Source organism: Scatophagus argus, chromosome 23, assembly GCF_020382885.2.
Source record: "Scatophagus argus isolate fScaArg1 chromosome 23, fScaArg1.pri, whole genome shotgun sequence".
In the NCBI taxonomy this organism is placed as follows: Eukaryota; Metazoa; Chordata; class Actinopteri; family Scatophagidae; genus Scatophagus; species Scatophagus argus.
In genome coordinates this window covers 6,259,257-6,280,765 of record NC_058515.1, presented here as the reverse complement: position 1 = coordinate 6,280,765, position 21,509 = coordinate 6,259,257, and the positions used below count along the sequence as shown (strand labels likewise).

At 42.6% G+C, this 21,509-nt stretch overlaps 1 protein-coding gene across 2 annotated transcripts in view; it reads right to left on the bottom strand.

Moving 5' to 3' along the window:
* The window catches only part of LOC124054262 (pyruvate carboxylase, mitochondrial-like), a 262,121-nt gene that overhangs the window by 19,564 nt on the left and 221,048 nt on the right, over window positions 1-21,509 (bottom strand). For both annotated transcript variants that reach the window (XM_046380027.1, XM_046380028.1), the window contains exons 17-22: window positions 20,975-21,215; window positions 19,306-19,473; window positions 18,410-18,491; window positions 12,183-12,340; window positions 10,819-10,905; window positions 2,156-2,335 (exon numbers count right to left, since the gene is read on the bottom strand). In XM_046380027.1, coding sequence (XP_046235983.1) covers window positions 2,156-2,335; window positions 10,819-10,905; window positions 12,183-12,340; window positions 18,410-18,491; window positions 19,306-19,473; window positions 20,975-21,215 — 916 coding nt within the window. The remainder of the gene's footprint in view (window positions 1-2,155; window positions 2,336-10,818; window positions 10,906-12,182; window positions 12,341-18,409; window positions 18,492-19,305; window positions 19,474-20,974; window positions 21,216-21,509) is intronic.

Here is a 21,509-nt window from a genome sequence, read left to right as displayed (position 1 = left end):
AATGCATGCGAGAGCGTGTGTTAAAACGCTGGAATGACTGCTTGCTTACTAATTAATGCCACCAAAGTTCCATTAAAGAAACATTACTTCTTCAATGCTGCTAGCATGCAGCAATAACCTTCAGCTACAGCACACAGGGATGCATATATCTCACTGTCCTGCATGCAGCAATGTTATGGTTTATATGAGTATCTCTATGCTTGCAGGCAAATTTGTGCAAAAGAATTTACAGCTGATAACTAATCAGCTCATCCCTCAAGAACTTGCAATAACCTTTTCACACACACACACACACGCACAGTCAACAAGAGTAAGCAGAAGGGACCTGATGATGGCACGAACATTTCTGTTTTAACAATGTTTACTTAATATAACCCGAAATATATTTATACTCTAAAAGTACTCCTAAGATATTCAGTGAGTAGCTGGTATGTAAACGCAGGCACACATAATATGCAATACAATGAAAATATTGTGAAAGCAAAACTGATTTGTGCCGTAGCTGAACTTGAATGAGTTCTTCAGTAAAAGCCTCTTGGTGCTTGTGCATAACATCAAGGGTGGATTGTTTCTCTTGTACACCGCGGGGAGATTTAGAGGAATACACTGACTTTTTCTGGTTGAGATGAGAAGTTGGCAGCCGTTCTACATGTGTGTTAAGGATTTACACTATAGGGCAAACTATCTAGTCCATAACAGATCTAGTCCATTTTTATATGCTTGACTAAATAGTGCAAGCTGGCTGGCATGGAAAGTACACACTACAGCAGCTGGAAGGCAAATACTGCCCTTTGCAATACACAAAAGGTAGCTGAGGAAAGAGTTCAGTGGCTAAAAATGTGAACTTTGCAACTCAGCATGGTTAACATTAAGTATTGCTGACTGAAAATAAAAAGAAACCTGAAGATCTGAAAGCACACAGGAGCTGTCCGCCATACTGTTTGGAGGGAAAACCTGAGACAGACTGAGAGACACTAATAGAGAGGTAGCGGACACAGGGATGCATAGTGTACGTCAAAATTGAAAAATGACAGACTGTCAAGGGCGGGACTGCCTGGGAAGCTAAATGACAAATATTTGATCATATCATCTCCCAACTGTGTGCTAGTGTGAAGGGAAAGGACAGCTTGATGATAAGGGTGACAGGACGGCAGGAGGCAAACAAAGAGGAGGGAAGATGCAGGGAGTGGGGCAGATGAATACACAAATAAGCTAATAAACTAAGTGAAGAAATGAGGCCAAAGCTCACAATAAACATGTACTTGATAGGGCAGAAAAAAATGTCTCTTGGCTGAATTCAGTAGGTCTTACTGTTCATCAAAAAACAGGGCAGTAAATAGATGATTAACTGTGTTTTAATTATTTTCTAGCATGTGTATCTCAGGCTCTGCAAAAATATTTACAAACGCTCTGCAGCTGCACAAATACACACAAACTGTTAAACTGTCTGCCACTCATGCAGACGTAAATGCATATGGGGTGTCAGACCAAATATTTCACATTTGAGGTGCCAGCAAGGCTCACTGATAATACATAATGAAGCGCTCAACATCTGCAGATGTTAGCGGACACATAAAGTTTCTTGTCCTTAAAGACGAAAAAAAAAAAACAGACTTGGACTTTTTTGGGGAAATGTCAAGTGTGCCAATGTGTCAGCAGGTTTTTGACAGAAAGTGACAAATTTGCCCTCATTCGTCTGACTCTCCCGAAGAGACTCGGAGCTGTTTGCCGCTGATGCATATGAGAGTGTCTCCCTCGCCGTCAGCGGCAGACCGAGGTAAAGAAACAGAGGAGATGAGAGGACAAAGCAATATTACGCTTTTGTTCACCGTTTGCCACTGTCAGGTGCAACCGAGCGTACGACAGCATTTGTGCGTGTGCGCAGACGTGAACATACACGTGCCTTTTAATGGACTCTCCTGCAAGTGTCTCTTACATGAGAAGTACAGAAGTGAAAAAGACAAAGTTTAAGGGTCTTGTAAGAGTGGTCTAAAGAACTGCATTTACCATAATAGACGTAGGTGCCACACCTGTCTGAGGTGATTGTGGTTAAAATTTAATCTTCATGAAATCCTGAATGGAACTGATCAGAAATGAAACCACAGGAGGAAACAAAAATGGTTTGTGGGTGAGTATAGAGGACAAACTGCTGTACCTTAGACCTGAAAGGCTCGGGGAATCCTCCGTGTGGTATCCCGATGTATCCCTGCAGGAACTCGACCACAGACAGGGGGAAGGACAGCTCGTCCGCCCTCTCCTCCACTTCTGCCCGGGTCAGGTTGTTCTGCACCATGAACTGGGCCAGGTCACCCACGATCTTAGAGGACGGAGTCACCTGAGAGGGAGGGGAAGGTAAACGTGTGAGCACCAAACGTAAGTGTTACTGCCTACTGCCCTCTGTAAGGCATTTGGATTTCACCAACGACTGCAGAGTAGAGCTTCTGCACAAAGATAATATCTTGGTTTACTTTAAGACAAGCAAAGGTTTGATGATTTCTCTCTGCTGTGTGGCCTTTTAATCTGATAAACAGAGACTACATTCAGGATAATATTACAGTTTTTTTTAATGGTGTAGTCTTGCTTTTAGCTTTAGTCCACAAGGAAGAACTTGCAGCAGCCGCCTGTAAGGCTGCACCATTTTTCTCTGTGGAGTCCTGCTGTGTGGTTTTCCTGTCAGCAGTACGCAGGCTGCAGTACATGTCCACAATAACCTGACTGAAGAAAAGAAAAAGTGGTGAAAGAGTCTTTGTTTTAATGGAGATGCTGTCTATGAAGATTAAGTGCTGAGTGACCCACAGAGAAAGCAGTGCCGGAAGAGTCGAATGAGAAATGAAAAGATGTTTACATCGATACAGTCTCTTTAATCATTTGATTTGGCAGCCATGAACTAAACTACACAGGTCTTATCTGAGAAAACAGGCTGAACCTGAAAATGAAGAGAAGACGACGACAGAGCGAGGAAAACATTCATTAAAATCACATGTATTCATTCTTTCATTATTTATAATGGAATGTCATTATGCTAATAGCGGCGCCTATTAGCATAATGGTGATAAGTGGAGTCTTTTTTTGACTGCGAACAGGACACTGATGCAAATATCAATAGCATGCATTATTCTTCTATCGTAATGAATGGACACACAGATTTAAGGCTTCCTGTTCACCGCCATTTGGTATTTGGACCACAAAAGAGAAATGGGAGTCAATTCATGTGACCCACCAACCATGAAAAAAGTTTGTTTATGCTCGATTCTGCATGGTTTTATTATAAAATGAGAGCACAGATCAGAGGTGAAAAGTGGAAATAGGCAACAGAAATATTTTGTGTCTCATCTTGGAACCTAAATTAAATTGAAAAACAAAAGCAGTCTCACATTTTGAAGCCACAAGCAGAGGATTAGTGTCCTGTCTTTGAGCCTGAGCCGCAGTTCCAATCAGCTATAAACTTAATCACGGTCAACCGAGGGACTACAGAGAGCAAAGAGTGGGCTCACGCTTTACGAGATGCCTGTTCTCGTGGTAATTAATGCACTCTGCTGATATCAGCTGGCAGAGGGAGGGAAAAAAAGCAAGTAGGTGAACAACTATGAATCAAATTGACGTTCCCCAAGGAATTCCAAGACAAAGGACTTGACAGCTATTTTTAAGAGTTGTGATGCCAAATTATCCAAGAGTGAGACATGAAGAGCGTACTTTTGTGCTCAGGCACAAACGGTGTTCTGGGATTATCAAAACCTTCCTGGGGCTTGAGCGCTTGTGAGGCTTGCCGAGTTCCTGACATCACGTCAGTCTTTGAACAACTCGTTCGTGTTTGTGTGTCTTTGGTCTCTGGAGATGACAGGACTACCAGCTTCCTCAGTGCAATCTGCTGTAGGCAGGAAATGCCATTGTTGCTCACACGTCAGCGTTAATGATGACCTTTAATGCTAAAGTGTGTTCTATAAAGAGTTTATAGAAATAGTTTTGTTAAAGTAACAGTATGGCATGCTATAAATGCACTGAGCAGCAGAGTACTGCATAAATTCTTACAAAGCTTTATAAATGTTTATGACGAACCCTGCCAAGCCAGAATACACCAAATATCCACAGTTTTTCCACTGAAATATTTTTAAATTGGTAGTTACTACAGTGATAATACGAGACACTGAAAGTCTGAAGGTGTGACAGTAGTTTGAGCTGGTCTGGACTCCTTTATAATGTAATAATAAGTTGTTAATTTTTTGCAATGCTGATTCAAGGGTGAAAATTTCCGTACTGACTATGGAGGAAAATGAATGGGACTTTCACTTGTGGAACGAGGAGGCAACTGAAATTGCTCTCCCTGCTGTTTGTAAACCTGATAAGGGCATCATGTTCTGCTTGTTAAGGCACCAGTTATTTGAAAACTGTGTCACTGCAATAATCTCCCAATGACAAGCCACATCATCTACCAGCAGCCCAGGATGCCTCTTAAAGCCTCCAACCACTTGGTAAATTTTCAAAGGAGCCTTGCACGCAAATCAGCGCGTTCCCAGCAAGATACAAGAAAGGAAGGCTCCCTGCTGATCGAAACAAGCGTGCACTTCCCCTCGGAACGTCTCTGCCGCAACACCTACAGCTCAGTTTGATTGGGTTTGTGAATAGAGGCAATAATGACACATTGCTTTAAGAGAATGACTGTTTACAGAAAAGCTTAAGAGATTTGAATGTGCTGAAATCCCTGCAGAGGCCATTAACTTGGTATAGCTGCGGAACAAAAGCTTGCTGCCGAGTTACTCGAAATCTATCTGAAACACAAGAAAGACGCACAAAAGTGCATTCCTCATCCACCTTCAGCCCTTTTCTTCTCTCTACATTGTTTCCTGACTCTGTCTCCAGAGTCCATTTTTCTCTTTTTTTTTCCCCCTGCAAAGTTAAGAACTGTTCCACTTCTCTTTATTATCTGTCTTCATGAACCATCTTTCTTATTCTATCCCTCTCTAACTCACTTAACTACCATCTTGTGTCTTGACACCGAAAGCCAAGAGTCTTTACTCTTTCCTCATGAATCACTTCCCTCCTGTGCTCATCTCTCTCTTCCTCCACCCCTCTGCCAAATATTTGTTTTTTTCTCCTTGATCCACAGTAACATCAAGAGCGTTACTCTCATTATCAATCTCTGTTGATGAATCACCCACCTCCAACTCTTTCTCTGCGCCTCACACACAGGAGCAGGAAATCTTATTTCCAACAGTGCGCGAGCTTAAGATGTGTGAGCTTTTCTATATTTTTAGACGAGGTGTGAGCTAAATCACATCCTGGTGCAGGGTTAGAAAAATCTGGTTTCTTCTGTTCCTGTGTGTAACTCTTCACTCTTGTCTCCCTCTCAGTCCAACTGATAAAAAAAAAAAACGCACTTAACTCACGTAATGATAGAATGACATGTTGAAGGGCCAGATTAGCTTTTTTTCTATTTTTAAAAATATTTCCTCTAGCTGCCGTTTCTCTTTACAACAGCGATGGTTGGAATTTTTGGAAATGCGGACACACAAACAAACAAATCTCCATAAGAAAAGGAAAGCTGTTATTTCATCTCAAGTTAGCTGGTGTTGGTGCAGACAATTAGTCCAGAGCAACACGACCAGCTTTCAAGTTGAGGTCTAGAATTTGTTTTTGATCTGTAGCTGTTATGATGAAGAGAATGTAATAATTGGCCTGAGGGGGGTGTCAGAGCAGAGGTCTTTGGCAGTCGATATCAGAGGGGGCTTTCATGTTGCCTTCCATGATTGTGTAAGCAGCAAAGTCAACATATAAGTAACCTCTTTTTGATTTATGGTGTCAAACTAAATGCAGTGTTGTGTGAGCAAAGATGTGCAAAATAAGAGCTGACATTACAAAAATTTCTTTTTAACAATTAAGGCTTAACTCTAATATGTGTGGTGCTGCCTGTCACTTCTGCATTTCAACAGAGAGCAGTGCTAAACATGAAACACAACAAAAAAACAGGAATGTTATTTCATTAGTCTGGCAGAAATTTGGTGAGTATTGAACACGTTTAAATTTGGGCCTGATGATGGCGCTAGCATAAAAGTCAGGGAGACCTCGGAGTCAGCAGGATTCAGAACGTTAACTTCTGTATTAAAGTCTGTGCCAAGCTGCTTTATAGACATAAAAAATATCTGACTGGATGAGTTAAAAGTCTGGAATCTTTGTGGTAAGATCACCCACTGAGCAGAATGCATACTGAAATCATTTCTAATCATATATAATGAGCAGATATCTTACAGATATCTTGTAGAAAATCCAAAACCACTTCTGAATGTCTGATTAACAACCCAGTGTCATTATGTATTTCACAAATGCACTTTACCACAGATGAATGCACATATCATCCCTGAAGAAACAAGCTTGCAGAAGACTTTAATTATCAAAATCTCTCATCTCGACTTCACTTTACTAATTTGACATAATTCCCATATGAATAACTGGACGGAAACATCCAGTACTGTTCTCTATTCAGTGATGGTGATGACGCCCTTCAGCGTGAGGCAGCACTCAGGACTCTGATCTTGCCGTGTCTCTTTGGCCATCACTTAAACTCATCTGTAACCTTATGTCGTTCCTCGTGCAGGCTCATATTATCACACTTGATACACAAGACCCGTTCCACCCTCGTCCGCCTCCAGCTCTGCACTTTGACAGGCTCCTTCTCTTCAAACTACACCTCCCTGTCCCCTCTTGTCTCTCACACTACTCTTCTTCTGCCGTCTGTCCATCTTTTTCACTTTGGCTAATGTGTGGCTCTTGCTGAGTGGTCCTGCATGACTCCACACCACTTGCAGCAAAAACCCGGTACTGTGGAAAGTGTGTGTGTGTGTGTGTGTGTGTGTGAGAAAGAGTGAGTGAGCATGGCACTGAATATTGGGTGTGCTTGTATGCCTGTGCGTGTCATGTGTGTCTGTGTACTGTGTCTGTGAATTTGTTTTGAAATGCAACTCTATCCAAACAGAATTCCCCCGATGGGCAAAGGATTATATTGTCCAAGTGTGTGTGTGTGTGTGTGTGCGCAGAGCAGAGCAGAGCAGCCAGAGAGTGAAGAATGGTACCTGTCAGGAGAGGAGGAGACGGGGAGGGGGGGCGATAACGAGAGACTCAGAGAAGGGGAGGAGGAGTGGAGAGGCGATAGAAAGATTGGGGATACATGAAGGAAGTCCAGTGGAAAAGAGGGGAAGTGGGAGGGAGCGATGAAAGAGCAGATGAGAAGAACTGAAAGTGGAGATGGAGAGGAAGGGAGAGACAGCAGAATGGATGATGAAGACAGTCATGAGACGAGTGAGAGAGAGCGAGAAAGAAAGGGAGGGATGGACAAATGAAGTGAGGAGAGGAGAGACGGAGGCAAACAGACAAGAGCAATAGACATCTGCAGGCCCACAAGCAATACGAGCAGGTGCTTCACCTCCAAGTCAGAGACACTAAGTGTGTCTGCTGGAGGTGAGCGAACGTGTGAATGTAATTGAAAAAGGAAGGTGACAGAGGAAGTTGGGTAAAGGAGAAAGACAGAACACACACAAATACATACACTGACAAGCTCATGTTGTGACTGATGTAGCTGAGCGAGAAAGAGGAGGAGGAGGAGGAGGAGGACAGGAAGAGAGCCACTGGCGAATCTGAAAACGTAACTACCAGCTGTATACAAGTCGATGAGTTTCGGCACTTTTCTAAACTGTCTCTTAAAGACAGGACTCTGATTACGATGAAACAAATCGAGCTGAAACCAATTAGTAGACAAACAGAAAATTAAATGGAAACAATTTTAATCGATTGACAGTTTTGTGATTTTTCACAGTTTGAAGGTCTCATACGAATTTCTAGTTTATTCAATCATCTGTGAAGATGACTGAATATCTTTGGGCTGTCAGACAAAACAAGAGATTCAAACTGAACAGCGCAGCATTTTGGTGAATACGCTGATTTACGGTCTTTTCCAAGAGTTAGATGAGAACATCTCATCTCATCTTAACTCTGAGCAGGAATGAATAATTAAACCCAACGATTATGAGGAAAAGACTCACTCGCAGACTAACTGATACTAAAAATAATCACAACTCAAAGGTGAAGAATATATTCTTTGCCTTGTGCTAAACTGGTGCCCTTGTAAAAGTCTACTATTCCATCATCTTGCTATTCATGAGCAAGATGAGTAAGAATTTTTTACTGATTTCCTGATTAAATACATATACACACATACACACCTGAGAGGTTTCTGTATGCCTAGAACTGACATTGTTAATACAGCGCCTGTAGGCACCTGTTCATGTATGTTTAGTCTCATTTTTCTGCTCTGTTTCTGCAAATATGCCCTTAAGGAAAAATAATAATAAGTAGTTGTCGTTATCAAAGGCTTTGTATCAGGAATCGGCAGTTGCGCATCAGTCGAGACAAGTGTTACAGATCGTTTGTGTAATTTTAGGGGGAAAACAAAATCCCATCACCAGTCTGTACTCACCACTGAGCTGCATAAGTTATGTTGTCTCTGCGCTTAAGGTTCTTTCAACAGACAGACTGTTCAAGGTCTTCTTTTCAGGTTAACCTCAATCAGCGCCGCGTTTCACCACCAAAGAACATACAGCACAAACCTAATAATCCAGTGTTTAAGATGCAATTAAGTAAGGCTAAGTTACTGATATTAAACAGAGGGAATAAACTTGTATTAAGCTGGCCAGTGGTACATCTCTATCACGGCTGACAGGCATTTAAGAGGCCTGTGATTCACGTGATTCCCAAACAGCCGCCTCTCGGATCGATAACTGCCCTCAGTATGTAGTTCCTTTTATAGTTTTGCATTGTTGGCTAACACGCATGCAATTTACAGCCTCAGCTGTCCTTTTTTTTTTTTTTTTGTTAACCACAGCAAGCACTGTTTAACGCAAACATCATGGCGGCATGATAGACCAGAGGTACAGTGGACCGTTTTCTGACCTCAAACTTTCACAGCGTACTAATCAAATGAGCCTTAATGAAGGGATAATTCAACAGACTCTGGATATTTTCACCCCCACCCCCCCTTATTTTGCAGAACAGAGGTCTTTTCGAATTGTGAATCAAGTTCATGGATTTTGACAGATTTGGTGAATTTGCACGGAGTGCTCGGCTAGAACTGAAACGATAATACTCAGCTGGACATGTAGAATTAATATTAAACTATAAAACAGTTGGGCTTATGAGCATTTTATGAATACATTTTGACAAGTCTCCTGCGTAGCTTTTGATTTCGATTGGAATCAACTGAGAGCCAATGAGCCTGGGCTTTTTCTTTCAGTTTTAATCAAGCATTTGTGTCAGTTCAGAAACATCCTGTGATATAATATCTTGATTTTCAAGACATGGCACCTCGAAAAAAAAGAAATGAGAAGTAAGAAGCTTAGAAAAGTAAGCAATCCATTTAATGCAAGTTACTTTCATGCTAATGATGATGTTGAATAACTATATATGTAATAATCCGAGTTGTTTGTCTTTTTCATGATGGGGAGGGCCAAGTGTCCTGGTGGAAAGTGTGGAAATGCGGTTCTCTGACAAGCACAATCCTTCACCCACAGCTCAGAGCCGCAAAAGATAAGGGTTTGCAGTGCGTGTGTGGGAAAAGCACGGTCGATCTTACATACCTTGGATGCTCTGCTTACTGTCAGTGCAGTGTGCTGTGTGTCTACTTTCTATCTATATCCGACGAGCACACCCCCTCTCCCTTATCGACAAGCCAACAGTGTGAGAGACGTGGACATTGTCAAGCAAACAGGATCCAACAGAGCAGTGGCAGGACCCGCAGGCACATTAAGACAACATTGGCTTGTGCAGTGAAGCCCACTGAGTCTTAATTGAATTGATAGAAAGTATGTGGAGAGGATGGGGGAGGGTCAGGGGAGAGGAAAAGATGAGGAAAACAGAGGGCGAGGGGGGGAATAAGGGACAGGGGATGCTGGAAGGAAAACTGAAAGACAAAGAGAACGAAGGAGGAGTATCAGGGAATCCACGGAAGCATGGCGAGATGGCTGGAGAATAAATGTGTGTAAAGCAGCAACGGAATGAGAATGAGAAAGGTGAAAAAGAGAAGCGACAGGGCGGCTTGATGGAAAAAAAAAAGACGCAAAGTAGAACAAAATAATTACGGAGTGAGTGTGAACACAGCGAAAGAGGGATGGCTCTATTATTAAGCTGCGATGGTAAATAATGGAGTGAAAGAAACAAAGGCATTAATGAAAGATAATGAAAAACAAAAAGGCAGGTGGAGGTGAATTTAGGCTGAGAATGAAATTGTTGACGGCAGAGCTGGTAATAGAACTCTTTGTCCATGACTGCGATTAATGTGCCCTTCAGGAAATCATCCCAAAACTAGTTCACTGGAGTTTCCACCCAAACTAAAATAGAGTCGGGTAATACAAAGCACAACACTCTGCATCGCTGCTGAATAAAACTATCCTGCTGAAATAAAAGTTTAGTTAAAACTATCTGGTAAGTTGTGGGGTTAAAAAACAAAAGTCTGTGTCTGTGTTACAGTAAAAAATATCTAGTGAAGGACACGGTTATGAAACGGCAGGTAGAGCACGAAAACCACGAGGCTGAAAGTGAATCCAGACGTCACAGCAGATTGTGTCCAACTTAATCTGGGATTGTTTAGCTCAGCCAAGCAAAGAAAGAGGGGCAGCCTGGCAGACACACTCAGTGTGACAGATGCTAATGAAAAAAATAACTTTAACTGCTGAGACTGGTGGAAGTGACTAACATTAAACCTGCAGACAGTGCAGCATGGCTACGCCCCTGAACATGAACAAAGACACTAGTGGTGTTGCATCCTCATGATCTCACCTTAATGAGGTCTCCTAGTAGTTTGTTGGCTTCAGCATAGGCCTTCTTCACCTCCTTGAACTTATTTCCCAGTCCCATACTGTGAGCCTGCAGTGAAACAAATAACAGCATGACTGAGTAGAGTGAAAAATAATTCTTTTCTTTCTTTTAAGGAAAAAGTTAAAGCATTCTGGGCAATTCAATGTCAACCTGTGATTTAAGACTATAAGTTGTGTTGTAACACCCACGGTTTTTAAATTTATGGTGAAGACGCTCCTTTAGTAAAGGTCAGATGGGGCAGTACGATAAACTGTAATTTGGTTCATATAGACACGTCACAGCTGGGCTCTGGGACATGCACCCACATATTTCTTTCCTGTAGGTGCACAGCGCTGCACAGGTGACAGTCACTTCCAAATAGTCTGTGACACTTTCCACAGTGTGAGTGTGCAGTGTACACACTGCAGACACCGTATACACACTGCACACTCATGGATGCACTTAATGAACCTCACCAGCATTGAGAAATAGCACTGTAAGTTGTTCAGGAATGTTGGTAGTTAATTTCTTAAATAGTGCCTCTGATAACTGCACCTCCTCGGTTTCCTTTCAGTCAGTCTTCCTACACCTGCAGTAACTCTGAATACACAAAGTGCACATGTCAAAACTATTGTCAGCGGCAGCAGCAATACTAGTCTATTTTTCTCCAGAATATTAGAGTTAAACTCTTGTTTGTATCCTTGCAGATGCACCAACCACCTCTAATATGAGATCCTACAGAAGGTGGAGAAAAGCTCTGTGAAATGAATCCAAATGCGTACTATATAGACAAAAGTATTCAGACACACCTCTTTATGAGGCTGTTTTTCAGGGGTTGGACTTGTCCCCTTACTTCCAGTGAAGGGAAGTCTTAATGCTTCAGCATACCAAGACATTTTGCACAATGCTGTGCCTCCAACTTTGTGGCAACAGTTTGTTGAAGGCCCTTTTCTATTCCAGCATAACTGTGTCCCAGTGCACAAAGCAAAGTCCATAAAGACATGGCTGGATAAGTTTGGTGTGGAAGAACTTGACTGGCCCACACAGAGTCCTGACCTGAACCCCATCCAGCACCTTTGGGATGAACTGGAACAGAGACTGTGAGCCAGGCCTTTTGGTCCAGTGTGTGACCTCACAAATTTCCACAGAAACACTCTAAAATGTTGTGGAAAGCCTTCCCAGAAGAGTAGAAGCTGCAATAGTTGCAAAGCTGTCTGTGTATTTAGAATGCAATGTCATTATAGTCCTGTGCAATGCTCAAGTGTCCCAATACTTTTGTCTATATAGCGTATTTGGCTCAGAAATCAAGACAAAATGCACCCAAAAAGCAGGTCAGGTCACTGTACCTGGAAGTGAAGGTTGGTGTACTGTCCTCCCGGTATCTCGTTCTCGTACACGTCGGCGTTGCCAGATTTCATGGTGGCAGTGCAGTCGAATGGCGCATACAGGCCTCTGGCTACTTCCCAGTATTCACTGTAGTCAAACACCTTCTCCAGAGCAATGCCTGCAATGGAGCAGAGCAAAATGATATCAAACCAGTGGTCACCGTGAACACCGTCAATACTGATCTACAGTCATTTCTCATTGAGCTTGCTGTTCATCTCAGGGCAGCAATGTGCCAGAGGTGTTTCAGAATATAAATCTACAGTACGGTATATAGGGTCCGATCATCGCACTGGTGAAAAAATGGGAACTGATGTGACATTTGTGATAAATATAGCGAAAATGTTGAGAAAGCTAATGAGGCAACCTGTCAGTACCTGAATTAGTTGTCTCAATGAATGAAAATATAAACATGGTGTGAAATTTCTCACAGATTTGACAGAGCATTGAGTCTGTAGACCAGAAGAAGTCCTAACCATCAGGTAGGTATGGTTTTTAGGTTTCACTACACCAGGGTGTCCACTTTCTCAAAGCAGACAGCAGGAGAAACCAAAATGTTGCCCGAGACATTTCTGCTGTCCATATTAATCTGCCAGGAGCTCAGATTTTGACTCTTAAAAACTGCATCAAGTCAAGCACAGTTTGGTACTTAAAATCACTTACAGGCCAGAAAAGCTCAAACAAGGCTGAACTGCAGTGTGGGTAAAGTGTTTTATTAGCCTTTAAGTAGGCTTGAAAATCCTACTTGCCTTTGTCACATCAGAGCAGTTCATTAAATCCCTCTGATATTTTGTTATCCTTTAAAGAAGAAGCAGGGAAAAAAAGAAAAGAAGAAAAACTGCATCTGTTGCTCATTCTCATGACATTCTGCTGCAGCCAGTTAAGGTGTGCTAAAGCTGATTTACCTTGAAATGAAAAAAATCTGCTTTAATGTCATGACAGATATCGCAGCATATGGAGCTGTTGGCTAATGATGACAAAAATCCGCCATTTTAATGAGACAAACTTAGCCCGTTGCATCCACAGAAAACTGAGCGACAAGCTTCATCATTCAAAGCGAGGACGTACTCCTAAAAGTGTCTGCATGCTTCCACTGGGATCTTGGCGAGGAAATGGAGCTACTGTGAAATTAATGTGAAATTAATGTGCATGTGGTTGCTCCTCAAATTCAGCTGCCTGCCAAGCCAGTCAGTAATTAGGTCCATTTCCTTCTGTTTCAGAACACTACTTTTGTAGCTTTAATTTCTGCTTCCGTTGTGAAATTACGGCTTCAATTTACGAGGTGAAGTGAGGCATGTTCGACATGGCAGGAGCAGATTCAGACGTCGGCGCCGGTCAAATTTCAAAATTTCTAGCACTTGTGGCCTTGAGTTGGTGATAAAAACTTATTTGCAAGTTTGGGCAGTAACTGTGAGTTCTCCCAGCTGACAACAAAAAAAAAGAAGTTTGCTCAAAACAAACCTGTGCAGTCTCCTCTGCTGTACTAACACGGTGTAAAAAACAACTGCTGTGTCTCATTTGTTCATGAAGGATTATTAAATATTTATATTGTTAATATGAAGTGAAGATTCTTTAAACTATAACTAGGTGATTGACAGTAACCGGCACCAAAACCATTTAACACTATTGTAGCTGTGCCGGAAACATCATACACTCAACATATGGCCTGATATGGTGATGAGATGGATGGACCCGAAACATTAACCGTTGGTGCCTTTTCGGTTGGATTTAACTTCAGGTATCTATGAGTCGTTACACCAAAAAGACATAACCCCTCTGAACTTTGTGCGCACACACACACACACACTTTTTTCGAGCTTCTCATGACCACAGAGATTCATCTGGTGTCCCTAGGGAGGGGTTTGACCCTGAGGTTTGGAACAATATGCTGGAAAAACAGTTAAAACTACAACAGTAAAATGCTCACACTGATGCTTCAGTATTAATCTAATGTCATATAAGTCACACAGCACATTTTACTGGAGAACAAGAGCTCTTAGCTTTTAGCTTTTAGTTAAGTAACATTTACATTGTTGTAATGGTACTTTTAAAGTTAAAGGGTCTCTTTTACTTTTTCCACCGCTAATCTTTATCAACCCACACGGATTTCAGAGTGTGGTTTGAAACCCTGACCTCTTGGTTGGGAGACAGTCGAGCTACAGGAAAAAAATAACTTTTTCCAACAAGCTTACAGTTTCCTGTGGAGGAACCTAATTAGCCAACAGCAGAAAGTAAAGCTGCATCAACTAACGTCACACTATCAGAAAACCAACATTGTGTTTTATCTGCAGAATGTTCTGCTACTTTGATGACCCAACTCAGCTACTGGGATTAAAAGCTTTATTTTAGCCCGCATCCTACAAATATGGAGGACAGCTACACATGTTGTGGATTCTGATGTTTGGTGAGTCGTGCTGGAGGTAAACATGGCGCTGTTTATTTTGGACTGCTGATTACACTCCCAAAATCCATCAATGACTGCACTGCGTGCATGTGTTCCGTAGACATGCAGGCAACACAAGGCACGTGCACGAGCACAGATTTAGATGGCTGCTTGGCACTGACAAAGTGCCATCAAGATCCAACTCATCAGCAGCACAAACTTTCTGTTTGTCTCCCACCAATGTGGAGAAAGAGACGCACATATTTGCTTGTACATGCGCACCCCTCCCCCCCGACACAGGTACACACCGCTGTGGAAAGACAGCCACACGCACACGTTTGTGGGTGATGACACGATGAGAGTTATCCAAGATGCATAGATGAAGACTGATGAGGTACGAGGAGATTCGGGGAGAAAAGAAAAAAGGGAAAACTGAGCGCAGATGGATGAGAAAGGAGTGACATGAGGGAGGTGAACAAGAAGCTAAATATGTCAGCTCACCTGCCTCGCTGTCTGGGGTCAGCGGTTGGGTGTGGCTACATACTGTACAGTAATATCTATACTTTCTGAGGTGTGTTTGATGGCTGCCGAAAATCCCTCATCACTTAAATTCCAGCACAGTAAGGGGCACTTAAATGTGTCACTATCAAACTGCTTGACTGTTTGTGAATATGTCTTACTTTTAAAATGCACAGATGTGTGCATGCACGCTGTGACTGACTGAATAAACAGACTGAGAGCTCAAAGACAAATGAATTAACCAGAGAAGGGCTGCTTACACTATTTTCTTCAGGACAAAGAGATGCTGTGGGAGATACCGAGGGAGGGGATGGGAAAGAGCAAGGAGAGCGGGAGTTTGAGGGAGTGAAACAGGCATGTAAAGTGCTGTTAATTGCTTTGTCGCTGAGCGAGAGGGAGGGGAGAGGACGAGGAGGAGGATGAAGAGACAAAGCGAGAGAAGCGCCAGTGATAGGAAAAGGCATGCTGGCCGAGAGAGGGAGGGAGAGAGATAGAGGAGGCAGAGCACACTGCACGGCACTGATTACTGCTTTCTAACAGAGATGGGAGAAAGAGAGAAAGTGGTAAACAGACTGAGGTCAGAAAGGTATAGAAGTATCCAAGGCAGTGCTCCACTTGATTATAAAAGCAGCGAGACGAGCAAACGGAGATGGAATAGAGGAGAGAGTTAGAAAGAGAAGTCGGGACGAAAAGGAGCAGACGAGCACAAGGTGACAAGAAGAAGAGAATTTGGAAATGAGAGGGAGTGTGTCTGCATGTGTATGCATAATGCAAGTGCCAGGGTCAGCTCAGGATAGAGTATGAGTACACACACGTGTGAGTGCGAGACATCCTGCATCTCAATCTCAAGTCTCCAGTGAAACTAATTGAAATTCCATGAATTAGCCGGCACACTTGAAAACACCTCGCTGTTGAGTAACGACCTTGTCTTTCTCCAACTCTCTGCTTTTGTTTCTTTGTACTGTACGCTCACTAATTGATATTCTGTGACTGGACTGTGTCCAAATGATGGGAGGCTTTCTCTGGGACTGTAACACACGATCAAACCTTGATGTTGTGGAATAATATTCGTCAGCTCGAGAGGTTGGCTTCCAATCTGTTGCATTCAGTCTGTGTCGCTGGAGCAACAGTGAAAGAGGAGGTAGTCCCTTCAAAGCACTGTCACACATGGCGTTTAGAACACAGCACGCCTTAATGGCTCTGTTGCTGTGTGGCTTTATGGACTGTCACAAAATTTGCTTCCTCTTCAGTGTCAGATTTCTCCCCCGTATGATTGTTAATTATTGCTGCACAAACAACGCGTCTCAAACAGAAACCCATTCACTTTGAGGGACTCCCTGAGGAACTCGCAGCACTAAGACCTGATGACTGTTGTCAACTTTTACAGCCTCGCATTCATGAAAAGCAGAAGCCTCAAAACACAACTAAACTGACTGAGAAATTCAAGAAGCGTTGGCTTTATCTGATAGAGCAGCTCACCAGCTGAAAATCTTGTTTTTGATGGCTGGCCCTTCTCACCTTTCTCTGAGGTGTGTCAGGACGCTGTGATGTCACCGCTGGGTGTAGTTAAAGGTGTAACAGGAGACAGCTTTGATCACACCTCTTACCTCACCCACAGAGTGCAGTAAAACACTGTTCCTAAGCCTGCTTTTACCTTAAAAGGTTTCAATGCTTCTCTAAAATACAAAATGACTTTAAAAGTGAAGCGTAATTTGTAACATCTGTGTTCAACAATACCATTTTCCAGACTTTTACAATAGTACACATCCTTTGATGAGTCATTGATGAGGGATTTCTCAAAACACTACAAGATTCTCAAAAACTGAGCTATTTGAAATAATCTCTCTCTCTTAGGTATGTCTCGCATCTGCATTTAGCCACAATACAGTGAGAAAGCGCTTATGATGCTAACAGTATCGTGCCCGACAGCAGCAGACAAAGCATTAGCTGTGTCTTGTGAACACAGTTTAAACAAAATTAGCAGCGCTTTCGCTCGTTCTGAGTAATGGAAATGAGCTATCAGATCTAGTTAGTCGAGCCGAGTTGGTTTTCCCAATAGCATTTCTCTACATAACTGAGCAGCAAACTTCACATCAGTTTTAATTCCTTCAGCATGCTTCATGTTCCTTCAATTTTAAACAGCAGTTTTTCCATAAGGCCGCTTAAATATATTTTACAATCTGCACCCATCGCTGTGAGAGGCAGAGATCACTGTGGGATGGGATGGACTGCAGCTTTTTCACAGCACCATGTAAATCACGCTGAGCAGAGCACACTGGACAACAGCAAAGCCAAAGGGGAATTATTATATGTATTATAGATCCATCCCTGCACTTATCGGTTGACCTCTTGAGAAAGCAGTGGCGACAGGGTGTCAAGGGTCAAGACTGTGATTGAAAGATCTCTGACAGAAGGTGGCAGAAAGTAGGTTGGGAAAGCAAATGTCAACGATGCTTTGGGAAAAGCCTTTAACCCCTAAAAGCTCCACAGAGAGCTGCTCATCGGTCAAAGAAAGAAAACTGTGACTGTGCTGGGCAGCAGGTTTCAGTTTTCAAAACCACCTTATTCTTTTTCTTTATTCAAGCAGGCATCAAATAAATCAGCTCCTCACCTTCCACCCCCAGCGACCTCAACTGTTCATTTCACGGATGAACGTTTTGTTTCAACACTTCCTTGTTCGTGTGTGTGGTGTGCATGTTGCACAGCACACACACGAACAGTGCTGTTAACCTAAGCTTTAATGAAACACATCTCGTTTCGTAACTCCTGCACGAAGTGCCTCCTTCGCACATCCTTTGCGCTGGTTTGTGACACCATCTTCCTCTCATAATTGGCTGTGTGTGTTATAAGCAAGAGCAGAATACGTTGGCCTTTTTGACTTAGGGTGGTAATTAGTGATGCGCTTTGTCATTTATTGATTTGTTGATTGATTTTTTTTTTTCCTCCTTCGTGTAAAGCAGGAGACTCTCAGGAAGACCAAAGAATTAATGTCTAAAGCAAGACAGGCAATGGAAGACATGTTCTGTCTTATTAATAGCTGCATGCTGTATTAAAAGCTTTATGCGGATGTTCAAAGGTGTTTGTTCTAACACGTTCACTCCAACTGGTTCTTTATGATTGCTTTAAATAAATTAAAGTGCTGTAATGCTAACATTCAGTTGTGTCCCTGTGCTCCTCTTCTACCAGTGGTATTCAATACAAATCCTTTAGGGGATGAGGGCCATAGTACCTCTGAAACAAACAGCTGCTTGCTGTCTGGTGCCACTGGTTGGTGTGCATGTCACTTACCGGTGTCCAGCTTGGTCCCCTTGGCGCAGGCCACGATGGCTCCCATGCTGGGCTGAGAGGTCATCCCAGCCATAGAGTCGACCTGGACAGTGACAATCAATATGAATAATGTTCAGCTAAAAAGCCTTAATCGCTGTAAAATGCGTTAGGCCGCTTCACACTTTCCTGGATTGATTTTATGTACCTAGTGTGATGTAATAATCTGCAAGGCTGTTTGCACAAGTGTATACATTTGTTCAAGATGTTTAATCACAATTAAAAGGAAAAATGACAATGTCCCATTGAAAGGGACATGAGTTTCACTTCCAAAAACCTTTCACATCCTCTCTGTCTTCCCATCCCCTATCAAGTGTATTTCAAGTACAAAAGATTTAGTATTTGGCAAAGACTAAGTTTAACCAAAGAAAACCAGTACAAACAAATGTTTTTAGTGGGAGTGTCTGAGCCATGGTGGACAGTTATTTGTTTCTTTCACGGAGCATTACAAGGAGCTGGACAGCAGAACGGGTACACACTGCAAATACCAGCCAAGTGTTTTAATGAAACTGCCCACATTGGCAACATGCGTCAGTGAGCGCAGTGAGGGAAATGCTCCTGGCTTCAGCAACTGGTCCCAGCTTTGTTTCTGTGACATTTCCCAATGCAAACTCCAGCAACTGGTAGAAAATTTTTGTTTGTTCATGCTCTTTGAATAATTTGGTGATGGACCTGGGTCTGGTTACAGAAAGTTCTCATTTTCTGTAACTTTCACGAAAAAATAGTTATTAGATTGTTTCAAACACAACATGAATAAAAGAAAATGCAGGAAACAGAGTGGAACTGATCAAGACACCAAAGCGACCTTCACTGTAATTAAGCTGTAAGGAATCTGTGGAACAAACGTGGTGAATACTCACAGCCACATCCACCACGTCAGCCCCAGCCTCAGCACAGGCCAGCATGGCGGCCACACCGGCTCCAGCTGTGTCGTGTGTGTGCACATGGATGGGAACGTCCGGGAAACGGTCTCTCAGAGCGCCGACCAGAAGCTTGCTGGCCTCTGGCTTCAGCAGGCCGGCCATGTCCTGTTAATACAGAGAGATGCGGGAGGGGAACACAAGGGGGGTGTAAATTAGCCCAGAAGTAGACCTTGATCTAGATGCCTTAATATGCTTTAAAGTGACTTCCTGAAACAATTTTGGATATGGAGACTTCAACCACCTGTTTTAGTTGTCATTGGCGAGAGTGAAAGCGCAAACAGCACTAACCCGAGGCAGCTCACGAAAGCTGGAACGGACCACAAAGCGCTGATAATATAGAGGACTTGGATAAACCAAAACAGCCAGAACAGAAGCAGGCATAAAAACATGTTCAGAAACAGCACCAAAATCCTGCAAGCGATTAGGACTTGAACAGAACTACTGACTACTGAAGCTCAATGTGTCACAGCTGATAAAGCGCATTAATCAGAAGCTAAAACTGCCACCTTGAGGATTAATTTTAGACCTTTTACCCTGGAGTAACCTCTTATCTCTTATGGAGTATCTGTCTCAGAGAAATATGTTAAAAGTATTCACATCAAGTCTTGAAAATGCTTCTAAAGATGCACTGGAAAAATATAACTTGAAACAACAAAAGGTTGAGGTTTTTCCACAGACACACTCTAGTGCAGATGATTATAATGTATAAATCCTAATTGATATTAACAGAAATTCACAGACGGAGCTTAAATGTTTAGCTGCGCTCCCTTTGGTGATCATTGCACTCTGTGAAGTTATAATACATGCTCATTTCCTCTTTTAAAAGTTAACCTCATTAGCCGTGCAAGCCTTTTATGAGATTGCCACCGCTGCGTGTGATGTCTGACACTGCGGTAGATCTGCGGGAGCATTTCACGTTTGAAAGTATTCCGTCATGCTTGAATAAAGAAATTAATTCAATCTGAGCATTTTCATCTATTCATTTAGATAACAGGCTCAAGCATACAAGTTATTTCAATGGGAGCTAGTGGAAAAACATGGAAGAGGTTTTTTTTTTTGTTAATTAAAATGCTAATAGAAATGCATACATGTATTTTGTGGGTCTGACTTCATTGTGATAGTGAAATTGCTTTTTGATGCCAACATTCTGGCATGAAATGCGACAGCAGTAACAGGTATAAAACAAATAGTGGTGGTAGCTTCTGCAGTACATGTAGTCGTGTTCAAACAAGTTTTAAGCAGTATAAAACAAGCTCACACAGCGCAGCTTGCTTATAGGATTGATGGAAACCAAAGGTACCTCATACAAATGCAAGAAATCCAACTTAAAGTGCAGGCAGTCATGTTATCTCAGGCCTGTTTGTGGTGGCATACATGTCTAACAGTGTGTGTGCACAAGCCTGAGCAAAAAATTCTTTCCAGCTGGCTTTATGTTATGCTAGTGGCAGACTAGCAGGGATTTCCACCCTGAAGCAAACAGTAAGCGCCACAATCTTTAGATTATCGCAGAGGCAGGAAAAGACGGCTCGTTGTAGAACTCTAAGTAGCAGCGAACAACTCTCAAAGCAAACACTTTGAACACGGGATCCGATTTTTATTTCCACACCTTGATACATAAGATGTGCGTCCCAGCTTTGACAAGCTCATCTGCCAGTTTCAGATAGTAGTCCAGGGAGTACTTCTGTCTCATCGGGTCAGAGACATCGCCTGTGTACGAGATGGCGGCCTCCACTACGCCCCCCGCTGCTCCGGCCGCCTCCATGCCCAGCACCATGTTTGGCACGTAGTTCAGGGAATCGAACACGCGGAAGATGTCCATGCCATTCTCCTTTGCCACCTCGCAGAACCTGGTGGAGGGAGAGGAAGATGATGTTAGCCAACAGCAGATCCAACAGTCGTGTACATAGAAAAAAAAAAAAAAATCCGGAATCAAATGAGAGACAGAAATAGGTGAGGAAGACAATGACACAATCACTCTCACACACATAAAGAGTTTGCCTTCATACACGCCATATCCCAGATAATAGAGCACATCCGAGTTGGAATAAGCCGTTTATATCCACCTCCATATCAGCACTCATAAATATCACAGTACCTGCGCAAATACAATATTCTCGCTATTTCCATGAAAAGTGAGCTTA